General features: G+C 35.5%; 1 protein-coding gene across 2 annotated transcripts in view; it reads right to left on the bottom strand.

Moving 5' to 3' along the window:
* Positions 1–14,734, bottom strand: part of EPHA6 (EPH receptor A6) — an 867,569-nt gene that overhangs the window by 275,098 nt on the left and 577,737 nt on the right. For both annotated transcript variants that reach the window (XM_060010502.1, XM_060010503.1), the window contains 3 exons: positions 7,470–7,578; positions 4,694–4,764; positions 823–948 (listed from right to left, as the gene is read on the bottom strand). In XM_060010502.1, the coding sequence (XP_059866485.1) occupies positions 823–948; positions 4,694–4,764; positions 7,470–7,578 (306 nt within the window). The remainder of the gene's footprint in view (positions 1–822; positions 949–4,693; positions 4,765–7,469; positions 7,579–14,734) is intronic.

Raw genomic sequence — 14,734 nt, 5'->3', positions numbered from 1 at the left:
CTCATAGACCAAAAGGTAGATGTGCTGGTGACCAGCTTTGACCATTCAGAGGATAACATGCTAGGGGAGGGCAGAGCAAAGAGTAGAAGGAACTTGGGTCCTTTCAAGACCTTTTGCATGAGAGCTCCTCTGCCAGCATGGATTACTCACCTTGGGTCAAGGACTTGCAAGAGGAACACATTTATATTCTGGGGTCTCTTTGTTATATTGGCTTGGCCTGTGCCCTAAGTAATGTACAGAAGAAATTCTTGGGGGCTGGTTCATAATAAATTTGTATTTATCCAGAATAATTGAATAATATAGTGTTCTGAGTATTTGAATATTCTACATATGGAAATTATTAGTTTGCATTAAAATGATATAAAACTATATTGAACCTAATTTTATACTCAGTGAGTCTCAGAACACTGCTGGATCTTGCAGGACCTCAAGGTCATCACTGTGAATACTAATTATAGTGTATGTCTGTAGACGTTGGGTTTTAAGTAAATCTGTAATAACCTATAACAAACTCCTGAAGTTGCATTTCCAAAATAAATTCCTGAATCACTCTAGTTTCATTGTAATTTGTCTCAATACTGAAAGGATGACTACAGGATGTTAAAAATAACTTTCATGGATTTTCTCATTGTTTGGAAACTGAATTTGGGCACTTGCAATACTTTTTAAAACAATAACATCATATATACAAAATAATTTTACTTCTCATTTTAAAAAATTTTTCAGTGACTAAAACTGCTAAGATTTAAAATTGTATGTTGATAAACCAGTTACAAAACCATTAAGGAATCGTAACTTCAAAAGTGTAGACTTTATGTTTACCTGCCCCAATGACTCTCTCAATGCGTATTCTTGAGGGATCGATCTCCTTTGCAAATTCATGGACTGCTAGGGATGGGTCTTCATATGTATCTGGATCTATGTAAGTTTTAATTCCTGGGAAGTGTACTGCAACAAAATAAAAGACTGAATTAGTTCAAGGGTATTCTAGTAATCAAACATCTTGTGAATATTTGAAATGAGGAGTGACATACTAAAGTAGTCATTCTTTTTTTTAACTGAACTATAAATGACTCACAATATTATGTTAGTTTCAGGTGTACAATGTTTTACATTGTATTGTACAATATAATACATTGTACAATGTATTTTTATACATTACAAAATGATCACCACGACAAGTCTAGTTACCACCTGCCACCATACAAAGCTTTTAAAATTTTATTGACTATGTTCCCTGTACTTTACATTACATATCCATGACTTATTTAATAACTGGAAGTTTGTACCTCTTTCTATCGGATAATTGCTTTACAATGTTGTGTTAGTTTCTGCTGTACAACAAAGTGAATCAGCCATATGCATACATATATGTGTTTTTGTTTTCTTCAGGAAAATATCCAGAATTGGAATTGTTGGATTGCATAGTAGTTCTACTTTTACTTTTTTGAGGAACCTCCATACTGTTTTTCAAAGTGGCTGTACCAATTTACATTCCGGCCAACAGTGCATGAGGGTTTCCTCTTCTCCACGTCCTTGCCAACACTTGTTCTTTGTTGTCTCTTTGATAATAACCATTCTGACATGTGTGAGGTGATACCTCATTGTGGGTTTGATTTTCATTTCCTTGACGATTAGTGATGTTGAGCATCTTTTCATGTGTCTATTGCCCATCTGTATGCCTTCTTTAGAAAAATGTCTATTTAGCTCCTCTGTCCATTTATTAATCGGGTTGTTTGTTTTTATGATGTAAGCATTCTTGTTACTTAAATTCAATTCTCTTTTCTATTTTTGTCTCCCCCCCACCCACTTGCCACCCCATTAAAGCTTTGAATACTTGGACTCAAAATTTTATTTACCTAATTCTCAATGTAAAATGACCTGGTAATTTCAGAGAGAGTGAGCTGACAAGTTCCATAAGACAGATTTTTATTATATTTCTGTAAAACGTTTAATCAGCTCACTTAGCCACTAGTACCCATATATTTTACATTTGATCTAGCTCAGGACATGGGGGAAACAAAGCATAAACCTTCTCCCCCTCCAAAAAAAAAAACAAGCCCCTTAGAGTCCCTCCTGGACCTTTGTACTCTAAGGCACTAGGTTTTCCTGAACTCATGTCCTAGTCCTGTGGTCTCTCTCCTTCCAGAAACTCTTAGGCAGTAAAGCACAGACTCCATGGCACAGTGACAGGGAGGACCACTACACTGTGGAAACGGCCCTGTCCTGCGTTCTTGTATTTGCTTCCATGGCCAAATTGCACATTGTCCTGGAAAGGACCCATTGTCTACACTGGAGGGGAGGATAAGAATCAAAGGTCCAAATCTGGTCGCTGACCAGATGTAGCTGCTCCTCTTTCCCTGGTGGGTGCTCACAGCCCACAGGCAGGTAGGAAGATGAATAGGGGTGGCTAGAAAATTGGATGTCTGGTTGCATATTAATTTGCAACTTCTTCAGTATGTAAAGTAGTCACAGACTGCCTGTGGATATTCCTCTGTTTTGCTCACTGGTTTCTGTTTTCCACATCAGGCTGCTAGCTCCTGGAGGACAGGAGATCATTTCTTATACATCTTTGCACCTTTCCAAATACCTTAGGTGTAGTTTTATAGGCAATAAACACACAGCAAACCTTTACTGAATACAAATTAGTAAGGATTAAAAGATCAATGCTAAATTTGTGGCAGAGTAAATTATATCTGGTTTTGCTGCTTCTTAGATTTTGAAAACCATACAACACCCTGAATTAAGCATTGCCTAGGTCTCCTTAGAAACATGCTCTTGCAAGAATATCTCAAAAACAAACAAAAGGCAATAAAATGAGTTTAGAGGAGGTGATGAAATGCCCATTATTAGCAATAATTTGCTTCATGAGTTCTTCTATGCCTGTTGTCTTCTTTCATTACTTTTTGCCTCCTGTCTTCTAGTACTGGATTTGAGAAGATTAGTACTTCCCAAAAGAGCTCCAGAAAATCATATTTCTCGATAGATTTGACTGATTCTGAAATGCCATGCTTTTCTTGACTTCTCAAACTCAAGAATTTGACTTTAGATTGGAGGAAACAAGAACAGATCATTTGTACCTCAGGATATTTTTGTAACAGTAGGAGTTGTGATTTCAGATTGAATGCTAGAAGCTCAAAGGCTACTATGAGATGATTAGTAGTATCATATTGATAACATTACTTTATGCACAGGTAACAGATGCCATTTATTAACTCATACATGGTTTTAACATTTAACCATTCAATAATTTAAAGTGATATACATTCTACAGAATAAACTGATTAGTTAGTATCACTTTTTTTTTTTTTTTTACAATATATGTAGTATAGGAAAAAAAAAAACCCAAACTTAGTTTCAATTTTGAATATCTGGTTACTACTTATTCGTGTCTTCTTAAACATCTGTTTGTTATCTTTCTTCTATTGTACCTGGCTGCCTCAGGTTATTTTCATTGCTTCTTGCTGGGCCCATCTGGTTTAGTTTATGCTAAACTGCTAGTTGGAAAACAGGTAATAAATACCTCAGGAGCATCTTTTTCTTTTGCAGTTCATTACTGAATTCACTGCAGTGAATCTTAGGGTTGCTCAGCTTAAGTCATTGGTCCAAGTGTCTAGATCCAGGTTTCTGCCTCTGTCTACATTACTTTCAGCTCATCCTTTGCCTGGTATCAGCTGTCTCGGCTCTCCCTTCTCTGCCAGGGCAGTGAGCCTCAAACTCTTTGTGAAAAGAACCACCTAAGAGAGCTTCCTGAAAATGCTTATGTCTTAGCCCTACCCTGGACCTTCTGAGTCTGAACTTTGGTGAGTAAGGGTGAAACATTCTAATGCAGCTTGTCCTCAGACCTCTCTCTGAGAAATCACATGAGCCTTAAAAATAGCCCTAAAGCATCCCTCTAGTTTATAATTTCCTCACTTAAATCCTTTCCGTTAGCTGGAGGGTAATATAGATCGAAAAGTCCCTTATAACTTGAGCTCAATTTGAAATAGAAGATGAGTTTAAATAGTTAAACAACTTGCCTCACATATTATCTCTATACTGTGGTTAATTAGAGGAAATCCCTTTCTTGTTAATTCAGCGTCTCATGCCAGAGAATCTGTCTTGACAAAGTAGTTTGCAATTTGGAGGTGGAGGTGAAGGTGGGTGTTGGGGAGGAGATGGTGGCAATTATCAAACCAACTATAGTGGTAATTATAGCTTGCTTGGGAAGAGATCCTTCAAATGAATATAACCTTGTAGTCAGCTCAAGGATTTCATACATATTCTAAGAGTTAAAGAGCTGATTTTCTTTTTTAGTGTTAATGAATTGTAAATTGATTTGTTATATGTTAAATGACAGTCCCTGTAAGAGGGAATAAGAATTCCTTAATATTTCTATGGCTAATGCTCCAACTAATGTTTTGGAGCCATTGTGAATGGTAAATAACTAGATATAATCAGTCATCTTGTATTTTTAGCATATTCAGTCTGTTGTGTTTTCCAGCAAGCAGAATTAGGAAAAAGGTATTATCATTTAATGAGAAGCAGGTGCAATTTCCACCAGCAAACCTAGAAACCAGATGAAAAGTCTTAATGCTGAAAGGTTGGAACTGAATTTCTTTGGCTTTCACAATTCATGGATACAAGTTTAAAATGAACTCTTGAAGTGCTGGAACAGTAGAAAATCATGGAATACAGTCACTGAATTACTTACAATGCCCATTCTGTAAGTCCTTTCTTCTCTTCTCTTCTGACTTCATTTTGGCCTTTATATACCATTGACATCTTTAAAAAAGGTAAACAGAATCTTATTTTAGTAATTATGCAGGATAAGAACCAATATTAATTAAAATACTTATCACCCATAGGCAAAAGTTATAAAGACCACTTTTAAGAACATATTTATAACATACAAAAATTCTCCATAGAAGGTTTTTTTTAATACATCAAAATTAGCCCCAGATAGGAATAAAATACTCTCAAGTGGATTGATTGATCCAAATGATAGGAAGCTTAGAAAATATTTAATAACAAGCAATAACCATCATGTCTTTCCTTACATGGTCTCTAATAGCTAGTCGATGAAATGCATTAAAAGTCACAATGGAAAAATTGTTTTTGATTCAGAATCTCAGAAATTTAGACAACTGTCTTCCAGTTTCAGTGCTAAACCTCATTTTTTTCTTTTAATATTAGAAATGTGGTGGAGGCATGTTCTGTGCTTTCTCGGAAGAATCACGCTCTGAAGAACGGGCAGGTGCTTATCTCCTATGACTTCTTCAACATGAAAAATTCGGCAACATCCACATTATCTGACAGCTCATCAAGTTGCTAATTCCAAATGGTTAAACAGAACACATCTGTGGTGCACAACCCAGTCTTTCAGTGTGAATTTGGTCTCAGATCCCATGACAAATTGCATATTTATTCAGATACGTCTTACAATTTTCATAGAATAATTTCCAGTGAATGCTCCCCTAGCATAGTGCTTAAAAGATGCTCCAGAATGAATGCTTTTATCTTATGTAATTGAACTTGTTTTTTTCCAGTATGTAGAATGTTAAGGCAGTTTCTGATGTCACATAAATTGGCAAACATGGAAATTGTACTAAATTATTTTCAACTTTCAAGTTTTTTGGTTATTATTAAATCTTTTTAAAAATGGTATTCAAATTCTGCTTCAGGAATCCCAAATAAAGATAACAGTTGAGCCCAAATCTCAGGTTTATTAGGCCAATTTTATTTAGCCTAAAATGACTGTGAAGTCTTTTGTCATATTTATGTGTAAAGGCAGTATTTTCTGATATTTCAATGAAATGTTTTTCTACATGTGTATGTGCTATTTAAATCACTGTTTGCTGAAATACTCTGTGAGGAAATAAGGCCTTAGCTCATGTTCTACAAATACATAAAATATAACTTAAAAATCAGAACCAATTTTGCTACATGTTGAATCACTATTAAATAAAATAGAATTTGAATCAATTTCCATTATGAACTTAGAGGCATTCTTTAAAATTGACAATAAATATGACACTGCTATTAAAATGAACTCTGAGACACTATTAATTGCAAGAGTCATGCTATGTCTATTAATACACCTGAAAATTTTAAGTGAACATAGGGGTAAATGTGCCCCTTTTACAATTAATTTCATAAGGCAGTCACCATTTCAACTTAACCACATTAGAATATCCTCGTGTTTCTTTGTTCCTTGATAAATCCTATAAAGTGGATTTGTTATAACTAAATCTGATACACTCTTAACAGGTAGCAGTTACATTTCCTCAGGGACCCACACTTGATAAGTGTCTAAGTAATTGTCAATTTATTGATATATACTTCTAGTCTGCTGTCAAAATTTCAGATATTTTTTCATATATGCATATCCTCTATAATTCTGTAATGATTTTTTAAAAATATTGGTATGTAAGAGTTTTAAAAATGAATAAAACAAAGGGTGTTCATAGTTGCTGAACTACTGGCTCTGAAGGTAATTTCTGGGCATCATCAAATAATCAGGGTTTCCCAGTAGAGCTGGTGTACTTTAGCTGGAGTCAGTAAGGATGTGTATTGTTTCACTGGCATTATTATTACAGTTTTAAATCATGACACTGATATTTTGCTGTATCAGGAAAACTCTCAAGGTATTTTGTGCCACTATTGATAATCTAGATGGAATAATTTCCCCTTGTAGGAGTGAAAATATGATCTGAAGACTTCACAATTTCTGACAAAAGTCTGGGCCAAATATCAAGGGCTCAATAAGAAATGACACTTATTCTTTTAAATAATTTCATACACACTATCTTCATTCACATCTCTGCATTGTCAGTAACTGGCTCATGGAAACAATCTAATATGTTTAAAAATCAATAAAGCATTTTAATGCTTTGTGATACCAAACTGTGTAAAAATAGAAATCTAAGGTTTAGATGGATGAAGCACTTTGACCAGCTAGTTGAGATTCAAGTCTAGGTCTTTTGCTACATTAAATTTATTGTTATTTTAAATTTTCATCCATATTACTCTTAGGCGGAAAAATAACTTGATTTATACAATCATTAATATAGTTCTAATATAGATCCTTTCAATATTTAATGGATAGAATAAAACATTTCTATAATATTAAGTTTATAAAGCACTTTATATATATTGTTCAGTTTCTCTGTTGAATTATTTTTTTTTCCAAGCAAAATCCCTTTAATGGTATAATTTGATTGCAGTAAAGGAAAAACCCAGACGTAACTTATTAAGTAGGATTTTATCACTCATTGTTTTCAAAGCTTCCATATTCAGGGAACTGTTGACACAGAGAACTTGCCGTGGTGGTTCTATTGCCACATAGAGTTCACTGTCAGAGTGGAATCTGCCTTGACCCCTTTTTCCCACACGTATACTTTGCTAAGTTTAAAAGCCCCTGAACACACAGTGTATAAGAAGAATGGCTATTCACAAATCTTGGAAATACTCTGGTATAATTCAGTTACCTTCCAGTGATTAAGAAGAACAAAGTAAGAATGACGAGGAGAGTGAATCCTCCCACGGCCGCGGTGGCTATCACGAGAATCTGCCCCTGTTCCGCTGCCATGTCAGAAGCTGAAACACAGGTACGATATTAGTATATCTCTGGGTGACGTTTCACTACCAAATTGTTTTACAACTTAGTCTATGCTTGAAAATATGGTAATGCATACCAAAAAATCCCACCACATTTGCCCTTTATTTGGCACACAAGATGCAAACCCCAAATGAGGGCTGAAGACTGAGGTCATAACCTACCACATAACCCTTTCTTCTTTTTTGCAAAAATATCAAGAAAGCAGATGGATTCCTGGTACCCCTCATTTTAAGATTAAGTAGGTTTTGCAAAATTAAATCAGCAGACGCACTAAAGGATTTTGTTTATATAATTGCTAAGTTATTTACTTGAACACTTTTGCCAACTGTTGGGCTACACCCTGCAGGCCTGCAAACCTTGTAAATGCCCAGCTGAGAGACAAAAGAAAGAGCCAGAAGACAGTGACAGAGACAGCGATGGTTTATTGGCTAGGGATTCTTACAAGTCTGTAAGTCCTGGAGCGACACCCCATCGTGGACAGCAGAGAGCAGACAGGACACAGTAGCAACCTTCACTATAGAGGCGGGGTGGTGCTACCATTTATAGGGGGAATTGACTTCAGGTTGGCTCATCAGTTACCAGGGAAACCAGCAGCTGGTACAGGTGGCAAGCATGTAGGCAATTACTGATTAAACCCTATAATTAAGAGGATTGTATAGTCATGTGAGTAGGGTGTAGGTGAAGCATGGGCTGGTCTAGCAGTGGGTGGACAGAGAGTAAGAGGAGAGCCATCTTGAGTGGCCTGACCATCCACCAACAGGCCAGGCTTTACAGACTGTTTTGATGTCTGTTTTCACAAAGTGAAAGGCTATTATTGCACAATTTAAGAACAAACTTCTTTATATTTCAAAGAACTTAATTCAAACATCAAAGTTATGAATTCCCACCTCTAGAGCACAAGGGTATACATAGTAGTTGCTTAGATGTTTGACTAGCAGTCATTAAAAAAATGACATTTAAAAGCTTCCTTGCTTCAGGAAAAGTATAGATTATGTATGATAACAGCATATTACTTCTCTCATTTACAAAACTGTATCAAAACTTCAAGGGCTGCATGTTTCACTAACCTTCCAGGAATCTTTCAAAATATCTTAGTTCAATTAATTCATTAGCACTTTTCCTTCTCTGTATTACTGAAGTTTTAATGAGATACAATTTTATTGGACGGCATATGGGCAATTGCTTAATAATAGAAGTAAGGAAACTGAAGCTCAGTGAAGTTAAAGAACTTGATCCAGCTCACACATGACTATCACCAGAATTCAGGCTTTACATATTTGTTTCATTTCTCCTTCCTATGCTATAACTTGCAATAATAATTCAGTTAATTATCAATATTCTAAAACAATAAATCAATCAGTGCCTCCAATATCCCTTAACTTAAATAAAGCTTGATTTTTATTTAGATTACTATAAAAATGATTAATCAGTTGAAAGCAGCGAACTGAATCAAAGAAAGAATATAACTGAAAAGCAAACTGCTTAATTCTCTACCATAATAATTTAAATTTATTAAACCTGAGTACTTTCCGTAGAAGTAGATCTTTTTCTGGGAATCAAGTACGGGGTAAACTATGTGCAAATCATAGCCAGAGTAATAACTTTCTAATAAAAATGACATATCTACTAGAGAATATCTAAACCTTAAATGCTATTGTTGAGTCAGTAAGAAACCAGTTAAGCATTTAGGAGGCTTTTTAAGAAGTCTAAATGTAAATAAAAACAAAAGTCATTTATGTTCAGGTTTTAGTAAGAAATTTACTAAACCTTGGAATTAGACCTTAGTCACTATGATTTTTTTTTCTTTTTTTTTTTTTTGCGGTACGCGGGCCTCTCACTGTTGTGGCCTCTCCCATTGCGGAGCACAGGCTCCGGACGCGCAGGCTCAGCGGCCATGGCTCACGGGCCCAGCCGCTCCGCGGCATGTGGGATCTTCCCGGACCGGGGCACGAACCCGTGTCCCCCGCATCGGCAGGCGGACTCTCACCCACTGCGCCACCAGGGAAGCCCAGTCACTATGATTTAATCAAGATATTTTCAGGCAATCTATTTCAGTGTTGAGTTGTAGCACACAATCTGTGTAGAGACAAGTTAAATAGTTGAATCTTATCCAATAAATAACGTACTGAAGGTATTTTATTAGGTCCTCACTGGATTTCCTAATCTTCAAAATAACACTGATACCATGGGAATTAATGTGTGCTTTAAAATGTCACATTTTCTCATTGAAAATTATTGAATAACAAATTGTAAGGAGTAGATGTTATAGAAAACATTAACTTTTTGAAGATAAAGGAGGTAGCATTTAAAAAGAAAACATTATTTACTTACCAACTGGTGTATTTGTAAAATATATAGTTCAAGAGTTTTAAACCTAGAGCATGTATCTTCATGGAAGCCAGGTAGCAAGTGATTTATTGACACCATGTATTCAAAGTTCAGATGGTGGAGATGATTATGTAATTGGGTGCCTTTGGAAAATCAGATTACCTCATTATAGAAAATTGTGTTGTTTAATTTAAATAATTGCTCAGTAAAATGCCAGTACTACTAATATATCTTCTTTTTCACCCTTGTGATTACATATATATGAACTTTGCTTCAATTAAAACTTTAATAGGATAACAGTATTAAGATGTGACACTTGGAAAAATGTATATTTCTGCATAATTGTTTCTTAAACATCTGTATTAGGAATTCTAAACACTCCTCTGTGGAGAATATTATATATATATGTATATATATGTATATATATTTGAAAATAAGTCATTTGAAAATAAGAGTATATAATGTGATGTACTATTATACTGATAGTAAAGTTCTCTGGATGATGGGGCTGGGTTGATTATGAAAACATTATGAATCTCATCATCATCATCAACAATAGCCAAATGTACTCAATAGTAAACTATCCTCTAGCAGTATGCTTAGTGCTTCAAATTCATTATCAAATTTATCTGCACAACATCTTAATAGGTAGGTACTATTATTATTCCTAGTTTAAGTGGTTATATTACTTGCCTAAGGTCACACGACTTGTACACAAGAAAGCTGGCCACCCAACCCTGATTTATCAATCTCCAAGTCCATACTATTGCCACTATTTTGCACCACCATTTACACTAACAGAACAACTGGCTTGGGGCTCTTCTGTGTGTTCTAGAACCATCATAGCCTTGCTTGACCTTGGTTTTATGTCTGTAAAAATGAGAATGTTGAATTAAATATTCTTAACACAATCCTTCAGAGCAATTTTACTATGATATTGTGTTATTCACTAAGGCTGCAATCAAATACTGGGAAGAACAAGATTTGCCATATGGAAATAAGAGGAATTCATAGGACCTGTGCTTCAGCTCTTGGTCTGGATAGGGATAATTTCTGCCTTTCTATCGTATTAATGTAGCCAAACACAGGTCTCTGACTTTATCTCAGGATAAAGTCCAAAGCCCTTAACTTTGTTAACAAGGCTCTCTACAAATGGCTCTAGCATATATCTCCAGATTCATCTCTCATCATTCTCTAACCATGCTAAATTTCTGCCAGTTCCTTCAATGCGCTGGACTTTCATGGTCAATTCCTAATCAATCCTCCTACATGAACATCACATCATTTTCTGGTTGTTTAGATTTTGTTAGGTCCCTAGATATATGTTCCCATAGACCCTTGTACTACTTTTATCCATAAATTTCTATCATGTTTTATTGAAATTACCTTTTTTTGGTAATCTTTCTATTAGATTGCAAATTCTATTGCAGGGACTTTATTCACTATAGTATCTATAATATGTTGAATGAAGACACCCTTTCCTCCTCCCCCTCCCCCAAAAGGAATTTGTAGGTGTAACTGAGGACCTCAGTCATCCTGGATCAACTGGGTGGGCCCAAATCCATGAAAAGAGTCCTTATAAGAGACAGGAGAAGAGAAAATAAAGAGGAGAAGGCCAGAGACAGAGACTAGAGTTATGCAGCCACAAGCCAAGGAATGCCTGGAGCCACCAGACAGTGGGAGAGGCAAGGAAGGCTTCTCTCCTAGAGCCTTAGGGGAGAGTATGCTTCTGCTTCTGGCTTCCATAACTGTGAGAGAACGAATTTGGTGTTTTAAGCCACTATGTGTGGTAATTTGTTATGGTAACCCTAGGAAACTAATACAGTATTTGACCTACAGAGTTTGATACATGGTAGTAGCTCAATAAATATTTGTTTGTGTGAATGGTTTGAATGATTGTGTGCATTGGATGATTCCCGTATAAAACAGGTCAGATTAACCTAGGGTAATCCATATTCTTGCCTTCCACTTGATATGTAGAGATTTACCTTGAAGGTAGTAACGTTATGTATATGAAGTAAGTCTATCCAACACTATTTTAATCAGAGGACTCTAATTATTCTGTATTATTGGAGATAATGCTTCCTGGAAGGCAGGGACTACTAGAAAGAACAGACTTCTACATTTGATCAGGTTGAGTAGATTAAGTTTATAAATGTGAATCCAAGGTTAAGAATTTATTAGTTCATTCAATAAATGTTTATTGAGTACCTATTACATGGCAGGCACTGAGACGGACTCTAGGGATACAGTGGTAAACAATAAACACTGTCCTCCTGGATTTACCGTCCAGTGGGGAAGATAAACAATGAGCAAATAATTACGAGTCTACGAACTGTTACAAAAGAGAAACTGTAAGGTGCTCTGGAAGAGAATAAACAGCCTTTGACGGTGAGTCAGCAGAGTGGGAGTTTGGAAATATGATGTGTTGGAAGAAGGAGGAGGAGGGGAAGGAAAAGCAATAGGAGGAGGGAGACAGTGAGGAGTTGTTCCTTGTTTAGAGGTCTCAAAGACTTGATTAATGTAAACAGACACTTCGACAAATAAACCATAAAATCATCTACCAAGTGGATTCCATAAAAATAAGTATAGCTACAAATTCCTCTGTTGTGAAAACTTTTCTATAGTACCACCTATTCATGTTTTCAATCCTGAGAAGAAGCTTGCTTATTTCTAATTAGTTTTGTAGGAGAAATGTGTATACAGAGCAAACCTGTCCTTCAGAGGTAACGCAATTAGAAACACAATAATCTATGGTAAGAAATAAAATTCAATTGTGACTAGGTGATTGGGAATGTTCCTTTGCTTAATGGAATGAGGTTGTAGTCTTAGAAAAAGATAAGTATATTAAAATGATATATTTCATTCTATGGTTTGGAAAGAAGCATACTTCCTTAAGAGGAAGAAATTACCCCAAAAGAGTTGCAAATTTGTTACTGAGCAAGGACTTAGTACCTACCCAATGCCTGGCATAAGTCAGGATGACATTATTAAGTGAGGTTTGCTTTAGATATTGCTATTTAAAGAGAAAAAAGTGAAGCTCTTTACTTGGAATCCAAATACTTAAAAAAAATAGATTTCATGTCTTAAGGAAAGTATGAGGGAAAAGCAATTTGGCTATTTTTAACCAAAGAATTTTCCTCTATGGAGGCATATGATTTTGTCTCACTGTAATCAAGATTATTCTAGTTTATATTTACATTTCAAAGTAAAATCTGTTATTTGTATTCTGTGTCATTTTCTATGCAATAGCTTTTTAAAGTTAACTCTTTTCTGTTTTAACATCTTTTTAAAGTTACGGAAGACAACATTTACATGATTTTTTTGAATAAAGCATTTCTCAAAATGTTGCCCAGTGAAATAAATTTGTTTCATATTCACATGTTTTATTTATGACTCCCAATTTTAGATGAAATGTCAAAATTTCAAGTACTATTATCTCAACACTTTACCAAATGATTTTTTTAAACACAGCAGAAATCTCAACAAAGTAATGTATGGAGAGCACCCATTAAATTAACCTTAAGGTTTGTTGACGATCAATTCAGGAAATCCTTAGCATTATTTTTTTCAGGAAAAAAATTCCCCTCTCAGGATATATATTGCAGTCAGGATTGGTTTAACCTCATGAAATGAGGCATATATATATAAAGACGTAGCAGTATACAATGGAGACTCATGAGTCTGTAAAATCTCACCACTGTATGGTCATGTAGACATAAGAGTGTGAGATAGCAATGAAAACCGAACAAATAGTTCTCCTAGATGAAGATAATCTTGGGATTTTGTAGATGGTGTTATTCTCTTGGCCACCTGGACTTGAAGCATGAGGTCATCTTTGATTTTACCTTTCCCTATAACTCCAGGTCCAAAGTCAAATTATTATTATGTCTTGTGTTATCTTGTTTTTATTACCACGGGTACTGCCTCTAAGGCTTCAGCCTCACGTGATTAAGCTACTTTTATAATTTTCTATTAGACTGCCTTTCCACAGTGTCTCTTCCTAATCCAACCCACATTATGTGGCCAGATAATTATACTTCAAAATAATACTTAAAAATACTCAGCAAATGAAATGATTTAAAAATTTAAAAAAACACAAAAAACAAAAAAACCTCAGACTTTCCTATTGCCTAGAGAGTAAAATCCTCCCATCGCAGTAAGTATACCATTCTTAGAGATGTCCAAGACTGAAACTTTGGACTCAGCCCTCACATAATGCAGGCAGATCCTCAATCCTGTCACTCCTATATTTTAAAGTATTTCTTAATTCATTCCCATTCCCTCCTATCCCCACAGCTATTTTCTTAGTTCAGATACTCATCTTATCACATGTATTTGAATTCAGCTAGATGGCAAGTTCAATTATATGGAATGCGGTGGAGCAGTGGCAAACAAGACAGACGTAAAGAGCCTCTGAAGAAACATCTGACAGATGTTCACATACTAATGAACGCAGAGTTTACTCATAAAGCAGCTTCAGTGCCTCACACTCTTACTTCAGACATGTTTATTGATTTCCAAGTTCACAAAGCAGATACCTGAAGAGAGGGAATTGAATGGAAGCGCACACTGCTAGGCTGACTGAAAGAACAACTGGGAAAACTGAAAATCTGACATAAAATTCCAAAATATATACTACTCTGGAGGCAGGAGTTGAGGATCAAATAGCCCTATAAAATTCAAGGAGCACCAAAGGACTCACTATGTTAGAACTCAATACATTAACACGATCATTCAAGGTCCATTAAAAAATGCTGAGATATGTTCAAGATATTTTATATAAAAGGACAGGAGTTTGTGGAT

This window comes from Delphinus delphis, chromosome 4, assembly GCF_949987515.2.
Source record: "Delphinus delphis chromosome 4, mDelDel1.2, whole genome shotgun sequence".
In the NCBI taxonomy this organism is placed as follows: domain Eukaryota; kingdom Metazoa; phylum Chordata; class Mammalia; order Artiodactyla; family Delphinidae; genus Delphinus; species Delphinus delphis.
The sequence above is the reverse complement of the archived record's forward strand: the minus strand, read 5'-3'. Positions and strand labels throughout refer to the sequence as shown.